Raw genomic sequence first — 17,643 nt, 5'->3', positions numbered from 1 at the left:
GAGAGAGAGAGAGAGAGAGAGAGAGAGAGAGAGAGAGAGAGACCCGAGCCTGACCAGGCTAAGAGACCTAATGAATGATGTCCGATGAGCTTTACGCATTTTGACGTTCTTGTATAGGACCGTTCTACCATCCTATCCTCAGCGTGTATGGCGTATGCTGATCCTGAGCGAGGCACTGACTGTCAGCCCTGGACATATTTAATGGACCGAATCCTCCATATAATCTGAATAAAATTACTAAATAGCAAAAATTCGGGTATATTCGATCACAGATCTTTGTCAACCCCTAATGGATTTTGCTATTTCAACCCCCGGATTTTTGCTATTTTGTCATTTTATTCAGATTATATAATCATCATGATGATTTTCCTCACAACGCTTAACTCTCTAAAATGTCAGCCCTGAGCTCATTTTTCAACCAGTCACGCATGACAGTCCTTCCATCAGTCTGTCACCCAGGCCGACTGCCGTTCAGCCCCGACCTGTCAGTGGTTTGGCCAGGCTCATCATTGAACCATGCTGGCGAACCACGATAGGCTCAGATTAATTTGAAATTAAATTGGCACATCGGCTATCGAAAGTGATAAGCTCATGGGTAGCTGGCAGTGGTATTTAGCGGAATTAGGAAGGGGTTTTACTATGTTTCAGCGTTTGATAGTGGGGTCATAATATGGCTATTGCTGTAACTGAGTCAGTGGCTATCTCACAAACTGGATTAGTTTGTCACCTCATTGGCCTAGGACCGAAGAATACAAACCGATTCGTGTCGCTCAATTCAGTCGTCATTATCACCAGATTCTCTGCATACAAAAGACACGCCTGACTTTCAGCATGTAGTCTCACGCAAGAGGCTGCGCCAGCGCATTGCAAAAGCTCCAGAATCCGTGCCAATGCATGTAATACTGGGAAAACGGCATGGATACGACCTAGCTGTATCCTTCGAGACATTGTCTTCGGCTCTATTGGTACTGCGTGACCATCCAATCTGCTCAGTAAGATTTCGGTTCAGTGTGCTGACACGCTCCATATGCCATTCATTGTGTCGGTCAGATTTCTATAGTCGGTCGACCGTCGAAGACTGTATTAGGACTAGGAGGCGCAGTCACGAAATGTGCTCGAATAAATTCAAGTGTCTGTAAGCCAGTATGCACGTAAGTTGTTCCTCAAAAGTCATATACCTTCGTGCGCGGTTGTCTGGTTCGTGTTAGAAAGTAATTTTATTCCTGTTGCTAATGATCTAAAATGAGTTTTTTTTTTAAACTACTTTGAAGCATTTTTGATGAATCCATAGAACCAATGACCAGTGAAGCCTCTCGGATTCACCCTGCCTGACCTCCGTCTATGGTGTTCTACTGGGTCCCATGGCTCCTACGGAAAAGTCCCTCTCAGACAATCGGCCGGGCTCCTCATTTAGCTGCCATCTCAGAGCGAAGTCGAGTTTGAACTCCGCTCGACCGAGCAGCTCGGCCTCAAGTTTTGATGTCCTGCCGGCCGATGTCGGTCTCCTAAATGGCCAGTGAAGTAGCTCGCTCGCCATAGGAGGTAGCGTTCGCCAGACGGATGGGCTCAGGATAATGGGGGTCGTAGTATTCCGGTAGTGGTCGGGGAAAAGGGGTAATAATTCGCACAGATGAAACACCGAGCCAAGGAGACGTTCGTAGTACATCGTATGAGCGAGTTCGCTGTTGAATGCAAAATGCTTGGCTGAACATGTGAGCAGAATTCATCGTTGTTCTGGCAGTCGGGTTCTGCGGCACTTCGATTAAAATGTGAATGAACAACATAACTTATTGCAATACCGCAAAATCCCCGTTCATTCGTCTATTGAACCTCCCATGCATGGCTATCGACCTGCGCCGTCACATCTGCTGCGCAAACACAGTACTTGATACACCTTAAAATGTATTACCTTCCTCTTTACTCTGAGCAATCAGCCTGCAAGTCTCCAGTCAGGAACAACCAGCCCGCAACCAGCCCATGCGATCAGCCCGCAACCAGCCCGCATTCAGTCTGCGATCAGCCCGCAATCAGCCTGCAGGAACGCTTTCCATTCGGCCGCGTCACTTGCCTTACACATCCAAGCCAAAGAACTCCAGGAGCCAAATATGAACACATTTTTAGCTTTAGCAAGTGGATGTTTTCACAAACACTGTATGTTTGCGCTATCGCCCATGTCAGCAGCCGGGTGGCGATATCGCATTCTCCCAAATCACATATACAGTTTCTCCTTCCACCACCAGCCTCAAGCCAGCGTTTTCGACGATGTCGACGTCCCCGCGCGGCGCGCGCCAGGACGCTCCCCTCAGACTCCAGGGCCTCAATCAGAGCGGAGATGGCCTCGTCCCCTATAGAATGAAGAGTCGGGCGGATGCGTTATTCAACAGGCAGGGAGTAAAGAAACTTAGATTGACTTCAGAGACCATGAGCCTACTCCAAAAATAAAATAATGCACTTGACATATAAAGTGTAGTATAGATAAAATATTGCACTAATCAGCACGAACATATGTTTATTAAACTCAGCCAAATTTATACCTAAATCAATTGACCCCAAAATGGCAAGCTGATTCTATTCCTGGTTTATCTTCATTTGGGAGATTTGTCTAAATACCACATGCATAATTTAAGCTATGGGGCATTTATACAACATGTAAATACTTACTGCATTGATTGGTCTTGCATATGAATTGTCTTCATCCAATGCATTCATCCATGCATTTGAAGAGCGTTGTGATATTGCTTATTATGGTCAATCACAAGTAATATAAATAATACACAACACTTGACAAGCAAAAAATTAACCTTATTTCAGTTCTTCAATATTTGATTACTTGCCATTCACCCAATCTTGCACCAGCCGCTCGTCACTGCACAAAGCGTGATCCAACGCGATCGAAAAATGGCGATCGCTTCCGGTGGACGCTAGAACGTGGTACCGCGGGCGTGGTCTTGATGAAAGCCATTACACTGATTAAACTACAACCCCTTCTTCTTAAACCCGATGCTAGTTCGTGCAAAACCTTCAAAGGGTTTATCTTTCGCGCGCTTGGTGTGACGTAATATCACGTGACTAGGGAGAACGAAGAAGAACCGGTGTTGGTCGAGTTGAAGCCCCCCTGGGGCCACTAAGATTGCACGCGAAGAAGCAGCACGTGTCTTCGGTCTATGTGAAACACTGTGTGTGTTCTTCATGAACCAGACGTTCTGCTTCGCCTCTAAGCCAGTTTACCGTAATACCCAAAAAACCTAAGTGTGGAATATTTTAAGATGCTTTTGCATAACGTTCTTTCAACTTGTTTTCAGTGTATTAAATTGTTTCTACAATTTAATAATTTTAAGTTTCTACAATAATAATAAGCTGCATTATTATTAAAAGAAGCATTATTCGTAAACCAAAACTCACTCAAATCGTAGGAATAAAGTATTTGAAGCCCGTATCCATTATACTCTCTCCACCGCGTCACTTGATATTTCTTACTATCCAGTATCCACATATTCGCATCTAGTTATCTACAGTTTACACCTCTGCCTCCTAACCTCTCCTGTGTCTACAACTCTCCCTCGCCCTCCCTCCCTCACTCTCTCTCTCTCTCTCTCTCTCTCTCTCTCTCTCTCTCTCTCTCTCTCTCTCTCTCTCTCTCTCTCTCTCTCCTCTCTCTCTCTCTCTCTCTCTCTCACTCTCAGACTCTTTCTCTCCCCGCTCCTCCCCCTCCCCAACTCTTTCCCTCTATCTAACCTGCCCCGTCTTTCTCACAGATACGAGAACATCACAGTGAACGAGGGAGAGACAGCTCGGCTCGAGTGTAAGGTGGCCGGTTCGCCGCTGCCCGAGGTCAAATTCAGGAAGCTGGGCCGTGATGATCGATTCGAGGAGGGCACTGCGCCAGATGATGATCGTATACAGCTGAGCCAACGGGTGGAGGACGGCTATAGGGTCAGTAGGGGTGAGACAGGGGGTCAGGATGAAGTCAGGGGTTAAACTGAGGTCAGGGTGGAGTTGGTTAGGGTGAGGCAGGGTCAATGCAGGGTCAAGTTGGGTTCAGGAAGAGTTTGATGGTTCAAATGAAGGCTGGTGATGTCAAGTTGGAGCAAACACGGGCTGATGCTGGGGTCAGTTGGGGGGTAAGGGACGGCTTCGAGGCGGGGTTGGTGTAGGTAAAGGAAGAGTCAATACAGGGTCAGGTTAGGGCGAGAGTCTGTTTGGTAAGGGTTTGGTGGGGTCGTGCTGAAAATCAGTGAAACTTCACATTCAAAGTGGGGTGAAGTTGAAGTAGTGTGCTCAGGCGGCATCCAACAGAAAAGTGCATGTTTATGCTGGGGAGATTAATAAGTATCACAGTGCATTGCTAAGACGAGTCTTCTCTAGTCCCAACGCCCTCATTTCACCTTCCCTGACTTCATTTGACCTCCCTGACCTCATGTGACCTCCCCTTCCCTCCCTCAGATCGGCACTCTCACCATCACTGACCTGAAACGTGCCGATGACGGCTTGTACGAGTGCATCGCCATCAACAAGGGTGGCGAACTGCTGAAGAACGGCCACATAACAACCCAGTTCAAACCAGACTTTGACAAGTCGCCCATGCACGAGATATTCTCGTGGCACAACAACCCTGTGAACCTGACATGCGTGGCCGAGTCGATCCCGAACGCCACAATTACTTGGGAGTTCAAGCGGCGTCGCCTGGGACCTGACGGCGATCTGGATAAGAACATTCAGCAGATCGGCAACGGACCGACGTCTGTGCTACAGGTCGGTGGTGGGGAGACGGAAGAGTGGGAGGGGGAGGAGAGCTAGGAAAGGAAGGGAGGACGATAAGCGAGAAAGGTGTTTTTAACTTTTTTGGGGACGGTTAAGGTGAGACGGTAGAATCGAGACAAGGTTATGGAGATAACTACTGGTGAGCCTAGCCGTGCAGATGATATGCAACGTGAAATGTAGCATTTGCGATTGTGTATTTTGTATAATTCTTGCCTCATTTTCCCGTTGTTGTTTTTACTTGTGTATGAAATTGTGTTGGTAATGTACCAACACAATTTTCTCCTACAGGTGATCCCGGTGGACACCACCTACTTCGGCACGTTCACGTGCAAGGCGTCCAACCTGCTCGGCGACAACATGCTGGACATCGAGCTGTTCGAGGCCACCGTGCCCAGTCCTTTGACCGACGTACGATTCCATGAAGTCACCGCCACCACCGTGACATTCGACATGAATGGGCCGGCGAACGACGGAGGCCTACCGCTTATCTCGTATGCGGTGCAGTATAAGCAGCAGGGCGACTCGTGGGATGCTAAGGAGGAGCTACAATGGCCGGTGGGCACTACTTATGTGGTGTCGGGACTCAGACCGGAGCGAGCATATGTGTTCAGGTGAGAGAGCGAGCGAAGAGGGAAGAATGGGAGGAGGAAGGGATGGGATGGGATGGGATGGGATGGGATGGAATGGGATGGAAGAAACAGCGGAGGAGTGTGTTGGGAAGTGGAAAGAACGGCACATCGAAGGGATTAGTGGCGTTCAAACTTCAAGAAGACAAAGGCGTTGAATGTGTTTTGGTAGGCATGACAAGTTGAAATTATGTGGGTATTGCTTTCGAGCTGCCTTCAGTATTAAATTGATTTATTTTTCTCCCATTCTTACTGCATTTCTGCTTCTAATTGTTGTGATGGGTGCACGTGGATCAAATTCTCTGCTTGTCCCATTTATGCTCGCGTGCTGTTGATTTTATTCCAAGGAAAGCAAATGATCGGTTGTTTCATGCCATTGCGTTGTTTTACTTTCCTCACAACATCCATCACTCCACTACTGGTTTGCAGCTGGTTTAGCGAGCCAAATTACATGGTTCTGTTATTTTAACGACACGAAAACGGCACACGAGCTTAGCACCCCTGTGTTTGCACTCTGTTCCATTGGCAGTAAGTCGCTGAATAAACTCAGCAGCGGCGTTCCGCATACTATGTGATTTATGCGCGAACGTTTGCTTATCGGCTGAACACGAAAAGCCTGCACTCCGTTTTAGTCTGTTTTAGAGCTGTTTTCGATTGTGACGTGTATTTACACCAGTCCGGTAGTTGGTAAGCCTCAGGCTAGGAGCTAGAATGAACTGCACCGTTTACTGCACCGAAAATCCTAACATATGAATACTCCTAAGTTCTAGGTGTAATATATGTATGAATGCTTCTACATAGGTGTGTCGGCTTATTAGGATTATCGGCAAAGTGCCGGGTCAGCATTTATCCAGAAACAAACACGACTTAGAAGGTGAAAAACACCATGAATCAAATAAAACGAGCTAGGAGCGCTGCAAAACATTCTAAATCATGTTTTGCCAGCTGTCTTTTTAACTTAGTTCCTAATCCTAGTACATTTATCCTCAGCTCCAAGTCGCCTCATTGACGGCTGTCTCCTTTTCGTCTCGTTGCTCGTCCCTGTTTTACCATTCTCTGACCACCATGCCTACCTGTTTCGCCAGGTTCGCCACAAAGAATGATGTCGGCTTGAGCGAGTGGTCGGCAGAGCAGCCGATGGTGATGCCAAAGATTGACGTACCCGAGGCGCCGCGTATCCTGTGTAAGTGTCAAGTGATAAGCAAGAGGGAGACGGAACAGGGTCCGAGAGGGGGAGATGTTGTGACAATGTTGGGGCGCTGGGAGAATGTGCTTAGTCCTAGAGCCGGCGGATGATTATGATGAAGAATGCAGATAATGAGCTGTGATAGCTGATATATAGTATTGTGCTACCTTTCCCATTTGTCTCAACGTTTAATTCACCATAACGTATGTCATATTCATTATTCATTAATATGTACGAACCGCAGTGTTATCACAACCGATTGTTATTTATAGTCACCGTGATCACAGCAACGAGCCATAGTTGTTTTCACCTTACAGCTTATTTTATTTATCGGTGTCTCTTTCCTCCCATTCCTCCCTCCCTCGATTCTCACCCCTCTGACTCACCACCCCTCCTCTCCCACCAGTGCCGGACTCCACTCTCACCCCTGCCGAGGGCGACGGTCTGTCTCCGCGAGAGGTGCCCGTGGTCAACTCGAGCTCGCCGCACTCGTTCTCCGTCCAGTGGCAGGCGGGCGCCAACAACGGAGAGAAAATCAACAACTTCGAGGTCACCTACTATGAGGTATGGTTACGTGGAGGCTGTTGGGATCGATGGTGATGGGTTCAAAGTCTAGTATCTGGATTTATTTAGACAATCTTCGGTTTATTGTCAAAATCATGACGCTTCGTTGCTGATGGTCATGTAAGATACTGGACCAATGCTTCGGTGAATGTTCTATTAAGTCGCAACATTGTGTGTTACGTCAAAAATTGTGTGTCAATGTGTGTGTTAAGGCATGGTTAAAATCACGTGAACGACAGTGATCATTGCGGCCATTCGCATGCGTACACGCTTGTAATTCTGTATCATAGTTAGAACTTCTGCTATCCCGCATCGTTTTGACTGAGCGCCCCTTTACACCGTCAGGTGATGAGCACAAAGACTGGCCAGTGGCGATCCGTCTCCTCCGAGCACAAGGCCTACGTCGACTTCCCGGGTAACAACGCCTACACGATGGAGAAGCTCAGCGCCGGAACGCACTACCGTGTCGAGCTGCGAGCGCACAACAAGATAGGACTGGGCGCGCCGGCCAGCATCATCGTGCGAACGGCGCCCGGGCAAGGTCAGCTTTTGTTTGGGGTCGTCGGCCTGGTAAGGATGGGGTCGGTAGGGGGCGGGTCACTGAGGAAGGGTTCTGCGGGTGGGGGAGAGAGTAGGGCGCCACATAGCCGCGTGCTAGTCAGCTAAGTCAGGGAGAAGACGTCCCTGAGTCTAGTCATGGGGTACCAAGCCTGAGTCTTGTCGTCTGAGTCTCATAGGCACAGCGCCCGCTTGGCATGCAAGCATTCGGCATCAGCATGTAGCTGCGACTAATTGGCCCCGAGGTTTGGTCACTGGTATCACCCGATTCGTGAGACCAGACTTGAGGCACTGGACCTTGGACTCAGGTGACACCTCACTGCGCGTCATGCCGAACACTCTGAGGTGGGAGGCATTGTGCAGGCAAGACCACTTCACCTGATCGGGGCTTTTGTTTGTCTGAGCCTGTTTGGGGTGATTTAAGCTTTGCTGATATGCGTGCATTTGTGATCGTCTGTTCGTCTGTTCATCTTTTTCCACACATATGACTTCCACCTCGCCCACATCGTCCACCTGTCCACCTTGTCGCATGAGCCGATGCCGCCACTTTCCGTGGGTTTGCCCATTTCGTCCACTCGAAGTCCGTTCCAAGTACTACATCAGTCCACGAAGGTTCGCTTCGAAAAATCTGCACCCTCGCTCTCCTTATCGTGTTCCGAGAAGCGTATCCGAATCCTTCCCTAGTATGTTTGTAATGACTTTCTTTCACTTCCTTCTACCAAGCAGACCTTATTTCGGTTTGGTTTCATCGGGCCTTGTCATCTGGAATCGATCGCTGTCGATCTCGGCCTCCCATGAATATCCTTCTACCGTTATTTATCAGTAGCTAGAACAGCCTTCCATGAGGACGAGATCACATCCTTCCTGGTCCATTCTCCTGAGTTGATCTCAATGAATCGTCCTGCCTTGTTTTGACCTCACGGCGCTCGCTATGCTTTTGTTTGTCCGTTGCGTTGCATTTTGATCCAAGTGCGCTTGCTCCTTGCGTTCTTTTGGCTGAAACCATGATCCTGCCACTGCCTTCTTTTCGACAACTTGTTCCTCGTTTTACTCTGGTTTTAGTTTAGTCAGCCGCCAATTCCTGCTCTTCCAGACTCCAGTGGTTCCAGACGTAGTCCTCGTTTTCCTAGTTCCGTAGCTTCATCCCAGTCATCGAGCCAGCTCGGATTTCACCTTCTTCCCGTGACAGCCGTTCGTGACGGTCCGCTCTCGCCGCCCTACAGATGCGCAGGCGAGCGGCAGCGAGGGAGCCCCACCTAACGCCGGAGCGACCGCCGCGCCCACCCTCGGTACCTGGCTGATGCTGCTGCTGCTAGCGCCGACCGCGGCGGCCGCCCGGAGGCCGTGATTAGTCGGCCGGCCGCGGGGCGGCGCTAGTGTCGCGGGCTGAGCGCGCTGCGCAGTGTGCCTGTGTTGGTGCAGTGGAGACCAGTAGGCGCGCATGCCGGGCGGGGCTTCAATGACGGGGCATGCAGGCTCGCGCCGCGGGCTCGGTGCGGGCTCGTGTCCCAGCACGTGTGGGTGCACGTGGCAGGGTCGGGCGGCACGTGATGGCTCGGTAGAGCGGCTGAAAGCAGCCGCCAGTCAGGGCCGAGACCGCGCCCGATAGCCACATTCCATGCCAAACCGAATTAGGGGCCGGCCTCCCGTGGGGGCCGCCCGGTCCGGTGGAACACGGCAGGATCTCGGGGTGGAGGGCGGGCGCGCTCGCGCCGCGCCGGAACGGACTGAGTTCGGTGTGATGATTATTATACGCTGCCGGGTGTGAGTTGTGTGTGGCGGGCGGCGGTTGACCTCGGGTGACCTCGGGTGACCTCTCCGGTGCAGCGGCGGGTCCCACTAACAGGCCGGTGTGCCCGCTGACCGACCTCTCCGCAGCAGCTGTCCGGGGCGGCCTCTCTGACCTCTGCTCGCTCGCTGCCGGCGGCGGTACCTCGGTTTCTGGGTTCTGAGGTCGTAACACCGCCACGGAGTATTAATTAACACTGGGTGTGGCGGTTAACCGGACCACCCGCTGTCCCTGCCAGCTGCCGTGTGATGTGGTGTATTTACCTGTGCGTCCAGGCCACTCCGGCTCCTCCGCTCCTGTGTTTTGTGGTCCGGTGTGTGTCTGCCTGTTTGTCCGTCGGTTCTCTCCTCTGTAAGAGTTTCTTATTGGATAGTGGATAACTTTTTATGGATAGCTTTATCTGCTGGTACCGTCTGTGTGCTCGTTTATCACCCATAAGACTAAACCCACAACTCTTTTTCTGTCTTCTTTTTTTTCTCCCTCCCCCATCTCCCTCCCTTCAACTTTTCTCTTATACCGGACAGATGGACTCAACCCTCAGATAGACCCAATCTAAACCCACAATAGACCCAACCCAGTCTACGCGGATTTCCCCTTGCTGTTCTGTGTCTCGTCGCCTTTCGCCTCCGTCTATCTCTGTCTCTCTCCGCCTTTCGCCTCAGCCTGTCTCCGCCTCTTTACGCCTTTCGCCCCCGCCTGTCCCCGCCTCTGTGCTCGTTCCGCCTCCGTCTGTGTGAGCGCCTGTGTTCGGCCGATGCGGCCAGCGTCGTGCGTCCGTACGCCGTTTTGTGATGTCCGCCTATGTGCCGAACAATACACGTATGTCGCGGGACCGAGCGGTCCCGACCGTAGCTACAAGTAGTCTCTCTCTCTCTCGACTGACCGTCGGCGGTGGCCGGCGCACGGCAGCGCAGCAGCTAGTCTAATACTCTCTCCTTCAGCGAAGGTAAATACCGGTCGGCCCCGGAGTAGACTAACCACTAATGAGTCGTGCGCTGTGGCGGGGCTCTGGGTCTGTTGCTCGTCTCTTGGTACTTTGCTCTCTGTCGTAGTTTAGCGCGCTCGCTGCCTCGCTGGGATTGGGATGCAGTGAGAAGCGGGGCCTATGTTGGGAAATGAGGGAATATCACAGCGCACGGCATGCAATAAATGAAATAAGGACCCGCAGTCCAACAGTGGATTAGGATTTAGGTCTTCCCAGTTGGATGTTATGAAGCGGGAAGTCATTGCTGTTGGTTTACCCGTGAATAAGTATAGTAACCTTGTTACGGGTAGATAAATGTACTCGTTTACATAAGATTATGTACGTTACCTCGATGTGGTCGAGGCGTTAGGTATTTTCACGCATTGACTCTATTCGTATTTTCTATTAGTTTGAATCGCTTGCCTTTTCTATGATTTTGCTCTGGTCGTCTTTTACATTAGTTTCGTCTATGAATGTCCAAGTGGTTGCGTAGTTATTCACTTTATCTGGCTGCTATAGTTCTCTGTCTCGTTTGTCATGCTTGTGCCCCTTGTTAGAACTGCATATGCAATGGTTTGTAGCTGTCCTGCACTTCTTCCCTAATGGTCAGTGTACCCCATGCCCCCCCCCCCCCCTCCGCTGACCCATTTCCCCGCGATGTCAGACTCGGACCCCGAGCTGAGCAAACCGGAGAATATCGTGGAGGCGGGCGGCGGCTCCGAGGACGACCCGCCGGCCCTGGCCTCGGCTGCTGTGGTCGGGGTGGTGGTCGGCGTGCTGCTGGTGCTGCTGCTGCTGGTCGACCTGACCTGCTGGGCCGTCAGCAGCCGGGGCATGCTGCACTCCCTCTGCGGAAAAGCAAAGGGAGCACAGCGCTCCCAGACACTGGAACATGCGGATGCTGCCAGGTGAGGGTCGAGGGATGCTGCGGGAAGGGGTGGGTAGGGATGGTGGGACCAAACAGGATGGAAGGCGTTCGACTTAACATGTGTGCCTAGCCCTTGAAACGTGTGCGCTATTCAGTAACTGATTTATGTCTGCGGGTGAATTCGCTAGGATGTTTTTTTTTTTTTACCGGAGCTATCGTTTTATTTAAGAGGATATCGGGGATTTCGATGGCTATCGTGCTACATGGTTTCATGCGCTAAAATTGAAACCGCAGATATGCCTTGAGCGTATCTTCGACGGTCTGTTTGCTTTCCTTCATTGGAAATCCTTTGAATGTCGTGTACCAACACTCATTATCTTGTCATGCATGTTTCAGTGAGAAGCAGCCACTTCAGGACCAGAGCGCAGGGAATGGGACCAATGCTACCTCAGAAACAACCAGGTTAGTGGACCATGTTGATAATTTGAATGTACCGAATACCTGAGTGCTCAATTCTCAGCTGTCTTTGCTTTTGTAACGGAATATTGAATATACACATTGCGAGGTATCAATCTGATGTAAATTTTTCGTATAGCTACAATGTAGTTATAAGAAAGAACACGAAAAAGGACCTGGAACTAACCCCTTATCGTTAATGGAACGGTATCCAATCAATTGTGCAATGTAGTTATGAAAAAGAAAACGAAAAAGTACCTGGAAGTAACCCCTTATCGTTAATGAAACGGTATCCTATCCGCACTTAACCACTTCGCGATTTACTACGACCGTTTTATCTAGTCTGATATGAAGCTTACAAACTGCCATTTCTGTTCCAGCGAGCCTCCTCCTGACGTGGCCGTGACTGGCTCGGAGGCCGCAGACCCGAAGGACTCGGCGGTCTAGGCCGGCGTGAGTGTGTCAAAAGAATTCACCACCGATGCGCGTCCCACCACAGCCCATTGAGAAAGGCGGGAGAGAAGCGCTGGCAAACAGTTTCAGCGTGGTCGAATGGCGGACTGCTGTGCGCTGATAGTGTTGGCTTTACGCGAGAGCCCTCTGAACGCAACGCGTGACATCAAAATACTGCTTGTTGTAGCGGCTTGTGGAACTGGAGATAGATGTGCTTCGCAAGACAAAGACATCGCCACGTCCATGACGCAAAGTGGTCCGAAGCAGATCTCGTCGTGACATATTTTACGCTTTGTTTAGGAAGAAGCCATTTCATTTCAATGATTTCATCTTTGTCCGCTGTCTGATTTGGGTGTTCTGTGCTTAGCCCAGATTTTCGCTGATATCTGTGCTGTGTGGCTGGCGTGAGATTTGCTCGTTCGCGCACGTCGCTGCTGAACTTTGGCTTTGCGATCGAGATGTTGAGATGCACGGAAACACTTGCAATCCATTTTGTCGCGCCAAGTGGCTTTGTTTTAGCTTTGTTTGTTTCGTGACAGTGAAATGCCAGGAAAACACGTATCAAAGGTTGTTTCTTGAATGCAGTATGTTAGGTTACCAAAACAATTTGGTGAGGGCTTGCATATCACTTTTTGTGTTATGCTTGCTTTTACCTGCGATGCTTGTTTTGGTGAACCCAAGTTGCTAGCATTAGATATAAACAATCTGACGTTTAGTACTATTTTAACCGTGCTTCAACTTTGCATTGCTTCATGTCTCGGTTATGTGTCTGTTGAAATTATCAATGCTGGTCGAAATTCTGCAGTCTTTGATTTAGGTGTGTCTGAATTTCGCTGTATTCCTTTTAGTTTGTATCGGATATCCTCCACGATTAACGTCAGTCGTCACCAACAAGGGCGCCGAAGCTTCATCCCCTTGTGCTTCCTTTGTCTCGTGTTTCGCTGATGCAGCGAAACACGGCGCAGCCAGAAAAGCTTGCTTTCTGGATATGTGTGGATGTTGTCTCATGTAGTGTGGTGGTTAGAATGTGTGCCAGGGTGTGAAGGTATATGCGATGAATGGAATGCAGTATGGGACAATAAACTGGTGCGTTTTCTTTCATCGTGAACTTCTCAGAATAACTCCACATAGCCTAGTCCAGCCTGTACTCATGCGTAGGTTATTTATGCTCCGGTTTAGCGTTATGTCCAACATTGCTCCAACGAGCTTTCGTGATGCAATAACGCAGCCTTTTTCGACAGAGATGTATTGCAGTTAACAAAGTAGAAAAGCGATCCATGGGAGCTAGTTGACTAGATTATTCCAAATGTAACCAAACGCTCGCGCCCTCGCAGTCCAGTCACATTCATTGCACATCGCTGAGTTTGGCAGCACCATCAGCCTCTTCTGGTGACGTCATAGGGGCGTACGGTGGCATTGTGCACCGCGGCCGCAGACGGATGCACCAGCACACTACACCGAAACACACCCAGCATAAACGTTCACACATCACATCTACACAGACGCAACGCAAGGCTCCAGCATTAGCCCCGTGTAAAACTGAGTACAAAAAGAGTTGCCGCGAAGTGCCAATCGCTCACGCTGAGACATGTGACGTCACATCGAGCACACCACACCAGCAGACTGAATTCCTGTGACGTTGTTTCAATCCAGTTGGCAGCACGGGCAGTGAGCACCTATTGCGTACATTGTGACGTCACTCGTGGGTCACACTGTGAGCTGAGCTGACATGACATCATTATTCATTATGTCTGGTCTGGGTCAGAAGAGATACTGTAACGCCATGTGTAGAACGATATCGTGACGTCACTTTCAAAATCAGCAAAGGATATGTCACCTCACATCCGTTATCTTTTTTCACCAATTTTCAGCTGCACGACCGGCATTATCAACGGACTCACGTCGCGTTATTCCTCGTTTCTGTGACATCACATACAGCTACGTTTGGTCCGATGACGTCACGCGCTCAGAGCTGGGCGGTGGGCCAGGCGATCTTGGCCTCGAGTCGTTTGTAGGCGAGCATACAGTGCGTGCCTCGAGCGGTCAGCTCTTGTTTGATATGCTGAGGACAGTCGAGGTCCCCCAGCAGTGTTTCTGTGGAAAATGGGAAGAGATATCTGTCAGCTCCCGGAAAACGGTATCGATCTCTTTGGGACACACCTGTGATCTGAAAACTCATGCTGCTTATACATGTTTGTTGAAGTACTTCTTTCTTAATAATGCACATAAATAATATAATATATAATACAAACGTATTATGTATTATATTATATATGTAATAAATACACATACAAACGAAAGCAAGTTACCGACCCCGAATCGCACAGACGCAATACGCGTGTATCTGGGCGGTCGACACGCGACTTTCGACATTCCTCGATAGATGGAATGGATCCCTCCATCTCATCTGCCATCCAACAGATATTTCTTCCCCTCCATCCAACCCTCAGAAGACCCCCTTCCGACCCTGTCTTGTTCGCGACTCACCACAGCCGTCGATGAGTTTGAAGAGGCCGTAGTCGGTGGGGCTGGTAATGCGTAGTTTGTTCCCCAGCATCCTGCACACCTCCCTAGCAGAGGTGGTGGGTCGTGCCGGCAGCGTGCGGCTGATGATGGTACCCTGCTGCTCGTCCGGAATGACCACTCGCAACAGACCGTCAACGGGCTCACTGCCAGAGACTGAACCGGAACACTGGGGGAGAGAGGGGTGACAGGTCAGGTCACGGACTCACGGGGCTGAGCCGGGGACTGAGCCCCCGAACACTGAGGGGGAGGGGAGGGTCACTGCCAGAGACTGAACCGGAACACTGAGGGGGAGGGGTCAGAGGTCAGGTCACAGGGTCACTGTCAGAGACTAAGCCCGATCGCTGCCGGGGAGCTTGTCACAAGTTCCACTGCCAGAGATTGAGCCCGGGAACTGGTAGAGGGGTCACGGGTCAGGTCGCACGGTCACTGTCACACACTGAGCCGGAACACTGCGGGAGAGAGCCGAGAGATCACAGGTCATGTCACGGATTCACTGACAGAGACTTAGCCGGAACACTGGCGGGAAAATAGTCACACATCAGGTCAGGTCACATTTCGGGTCAGGTCACATGTCAGGTCAACCTCAACTCGTAGACTCACTGCCAGAGCTGAGCCCGAAAAGCAGGCATCACCTGGTCACCATGTCCTCCTTGGTCCACCCCCGAAATCCCCGAGTCCACGCCCGGCAAAGACCGTTGCACCTACCATACACTTGATTCCAACAACCGCTGCATCACTCACGTGTGACAGGCTGCGGGTGGACTCGCGGGACCGATCGTCCAGGTAGTGCGGCAGGTTCTTCAGCACGTGCACGGCCGAGGACAGCATGGTCAGGTAGTAGCCGGCCTCACCGTTTAGCAGCATCGGGTGCAGCAGACCCCACATGTAGTCGGCCTCAAACTGCCGGGAAAACAACAAAACCGTGTCATAGTTGTGATATTTCAGACGGCATTAATTTAGTGGGTGCTCACTGCTTACCAGCAGCCTTGGCTGGTATTCAGGGTTCTCTTGGATTATTCGTGGATAAGAACGTCTCAATTTATTCACGTTTCGCTTGATGGGCAGTTCAAGACAACGCGAACATGCGTTGTGTATAGCTCCATCCATTATCCATTTGTCAATTGCATAGTTACCGTTACGGTTATCTTGTGTGTTAAGATAGCTACCGACAGATGCATGTCATCTGACCCGCTCATCGCCACCTCCTTCCTCAACAGCCCCCTCCCCTCTAACCCCCCCCCCCCCCCCCTCCACCTCCCCGCCCGGCAGCCGCCGCGCCGGTCGCACCGTCCGAGACGCAATACGACACAGTCTCCAATTCCACCAATCAAAACGCTCGACTTTTACGCCCGGCAAGCAGAAATGCGTGGGCCGCGCGGTCAGTTGTGTATCGAGTAACGAGCGTGTTGGGCGTGCTGATCAGTGCGGACATGATCTGTGACTGGTGGTATGTGAAATGTGTTTTGAATCGTGATCATGATGAGAGTAGTGCTGTGTACATATAGTTGACCTTTCGTTATTCGGATTTGTCGATGAAAAAGTGAAAGACAAAAGTGCTTTATATCGGCGACGACTGACGAGGGGGCGGCATGGCACCGAGATGTGCCCAGGCCACACCAGGATCATACCGGAGGCCTTTTCACACATCTGCCGCTGTGTGGATGTCGGAACTCGGAATCACGAAGAAGCTCCAGCTCGGTGGAAAGCATCGGTGACGTACCCATTTCAGTTTTTCTTCTAAGCATGCGCTTATCCGTCTGACGTAATTGAAAATTTAAAATCTTAACCAATGCCTAAATGGGAGGCGGCCAGAATCTAGGCACGGGCGCCGTCCACTGTGGTGTGGACGGTTAACATAGCGCCATTTATGTTAAATGTGGTGCCCAGACCAGTTACGACTTACGAATACCATAGTCAACATCGGACACTCGGGTACAATAGGGGAGGGGGGAGGGGAAGGAACGGTCGAATTTTCCGAGAACCGCATATTTTTCTCTCGTGTAAGTTTTGGACACGTATGTGTGAGGGGGAGACTTTTTCTCCCAAAACTCTACCATAACAATTATCCCGTCGACGGATGACTCAGACTGCAATAGTTGCGGGACAGTTTTCGTCATTACCCAGGCCAGTCTAACGGGCAATGGGCCGGGCGGGGCTATGGGCTGGACAGTAATACCTACCCAACCACTTAAATACTGCTCTTACTGATAATTGGCTTAACTGCCGTACTACTCGCCCACCTCGATCTACCCAAGTGGAGCTACAGGACCACCCATTTGCCTACCTCTATGCTGGCGCAGTTACACTGGGCCATTGTGTAGATGAGCAGTGGGAGCAGCTCGTCCGCTGGCAGCGACTCGTCCTTGGCGCCAGCGGCGGCGAACACATCCGACACCACGGCCAGCAGGTTCTCCAGCTTGTCCAGCGGGCTGACCGCCTCCTGCAGTCTCTCCATGGTGGCCCGTATCGCCTCCAGGGCCGCTCCTGTCGGCGGCGGCCGCTCCGGCTTGGCGCCCAGTGACGCCGCCGGGCGGCCGCGCGTCAACTCGAGGTTCTCAGTCAGCCGCTGGATGGCGCCACTGCGCCGCCCGGCCTCGGCCGTCAGGTGCTTGAAGTGGTCGTACAGAGGCCGGACCAGCAGCTCCTCCAACACCCCCTCCAGGATGACGTCCAGGTTCAGGAAGGCAGTAGACGCCAGCTGAAATGGAAGACACGATTGTGAAGTAGATCGAAACGGCGAAAGTTTAGGTGCGCCGAATATCCGATCCGAGCCAACAACAGCACACCGGCATTACAATTTCTGGGATATCCAGCGTGTAGCGTTGCGCTAATTCACACTCGGGGCCCGCCACAGGACAGGCCAAATACGATATAATCTAAATGGGCCTCAAC

General features: G+C 50.9%; 2 protein-coding genes across 10 annotated transcripts in view; one reads left to right on the top strand and one right to left on the bottom strand.

Moving 5' to 3' along the window:
- Nucleotides 1-13,326, top strand: part of LOC122363691 (fasciclin-2-like) — a 97,025-nt gene extending 83,699 nt beyond the window's left edge. For 4 of the 7 annotated variants that reach the window (XM_043333213.1, XM_043333212.1, XM_043333214.1 and 1 more), the window contains 9 exons: nt 3,756-3,933; nt 4,444-4,752; nt 5,050-5,372; nt 6,473-6,570; nt 6,980-7,137; nt 7,483-7,678; nt 11,113-11,356; nt 11,713-11,778; nt 12,153-13,326. In XM_043333213.1, the coding sequence (XP_043189148.1) occupies nt 3,756-3,933; nt 4,444-4,752; nt 5,050-5,372; nt 6,473-6,570; nt 6,980-7,137; nt 7,483-7,678; nt 11,113-11,356; nt 11,713-11,778; nt 12,153-12,219 (1,639 nt within the window). In that variant the 3' untranslated portion in view covers nt 12,220-13,326. Of the gene's footprint in view, nt 1-3,755; nt 3,934-4,443; nt 4,753-5,049; nt 5,373-6,472; nt 6,571-6,979; nt 7,138-7,482; nt 7,679-8,918; nt 8,985-11,112; nt 11,357-11,712; nt 11,779-12,152 lie in introns of all 7 variants that reach the window. The other 3 variants (XM_043333208.1, XM_043333209.1, XM_043333211.1) reach the window with 1 other exon arrangement.
- A 129-nt stretch (nt 13,327-13,455) lies between these two features.
- The window catches only part of LOC122363697 (protein sprint-like), an 80,687-nt gene continuing 76,499 nt past the window's right edge, over nt 13,456-17,643 (bottom strand). For all 3 annotated transcript variants that reach the window (XM_043333236.1, XM_043333235.1, XM_043333237.1), the window contains 4 exons: nt 17,036-17,449; nt 15,493-15,651; nt 14,713-14,917; nt 13,456-14,319 (listed from right to left, as the gene is read on the bottom strand). In XM_043333236.1, coding sequence (XP_043189171.1) covers nt 14,192-14,319; nt 14,713-14,917; nt 15,493-15,651; nt 17,036-17,449 — 906 coding nt within the window. In that variant the 3' untranslated portion in view covers nt 13,456-14,191. The remainder of the gene's footprint in view (nt 14,320-14,712; nt 14,918-15,492; nt 15,652-17,035; nt 17,450-17,643) is intronic.

The sequence above is a fragment of the Amphibalanus amphitrite genome, unplaced genomic scaffold (genome assembly GCF_019059575.1).
Source record: "Amphibalanus amphitrite isolate SeventyFive unplaced genomic scaffold, NRLGWU_Aamphi_draft 000635F_arrow, whole genome shotgun sequence".
In the NCBI taxonomy this organism is placed as follows: domain Eukaryota; kingdom Metazoa; phylum Arthropoda; class Thecostraca; order Balanomorpha; family Balanidae; genus Amphibalanus; species Amphibalanus amphitrite.
The sequence above is the reverse complement of the archived record's forward strand: the minus strand, read 5'-3'. Positions and strand labels throughout refer to the sequence as shown.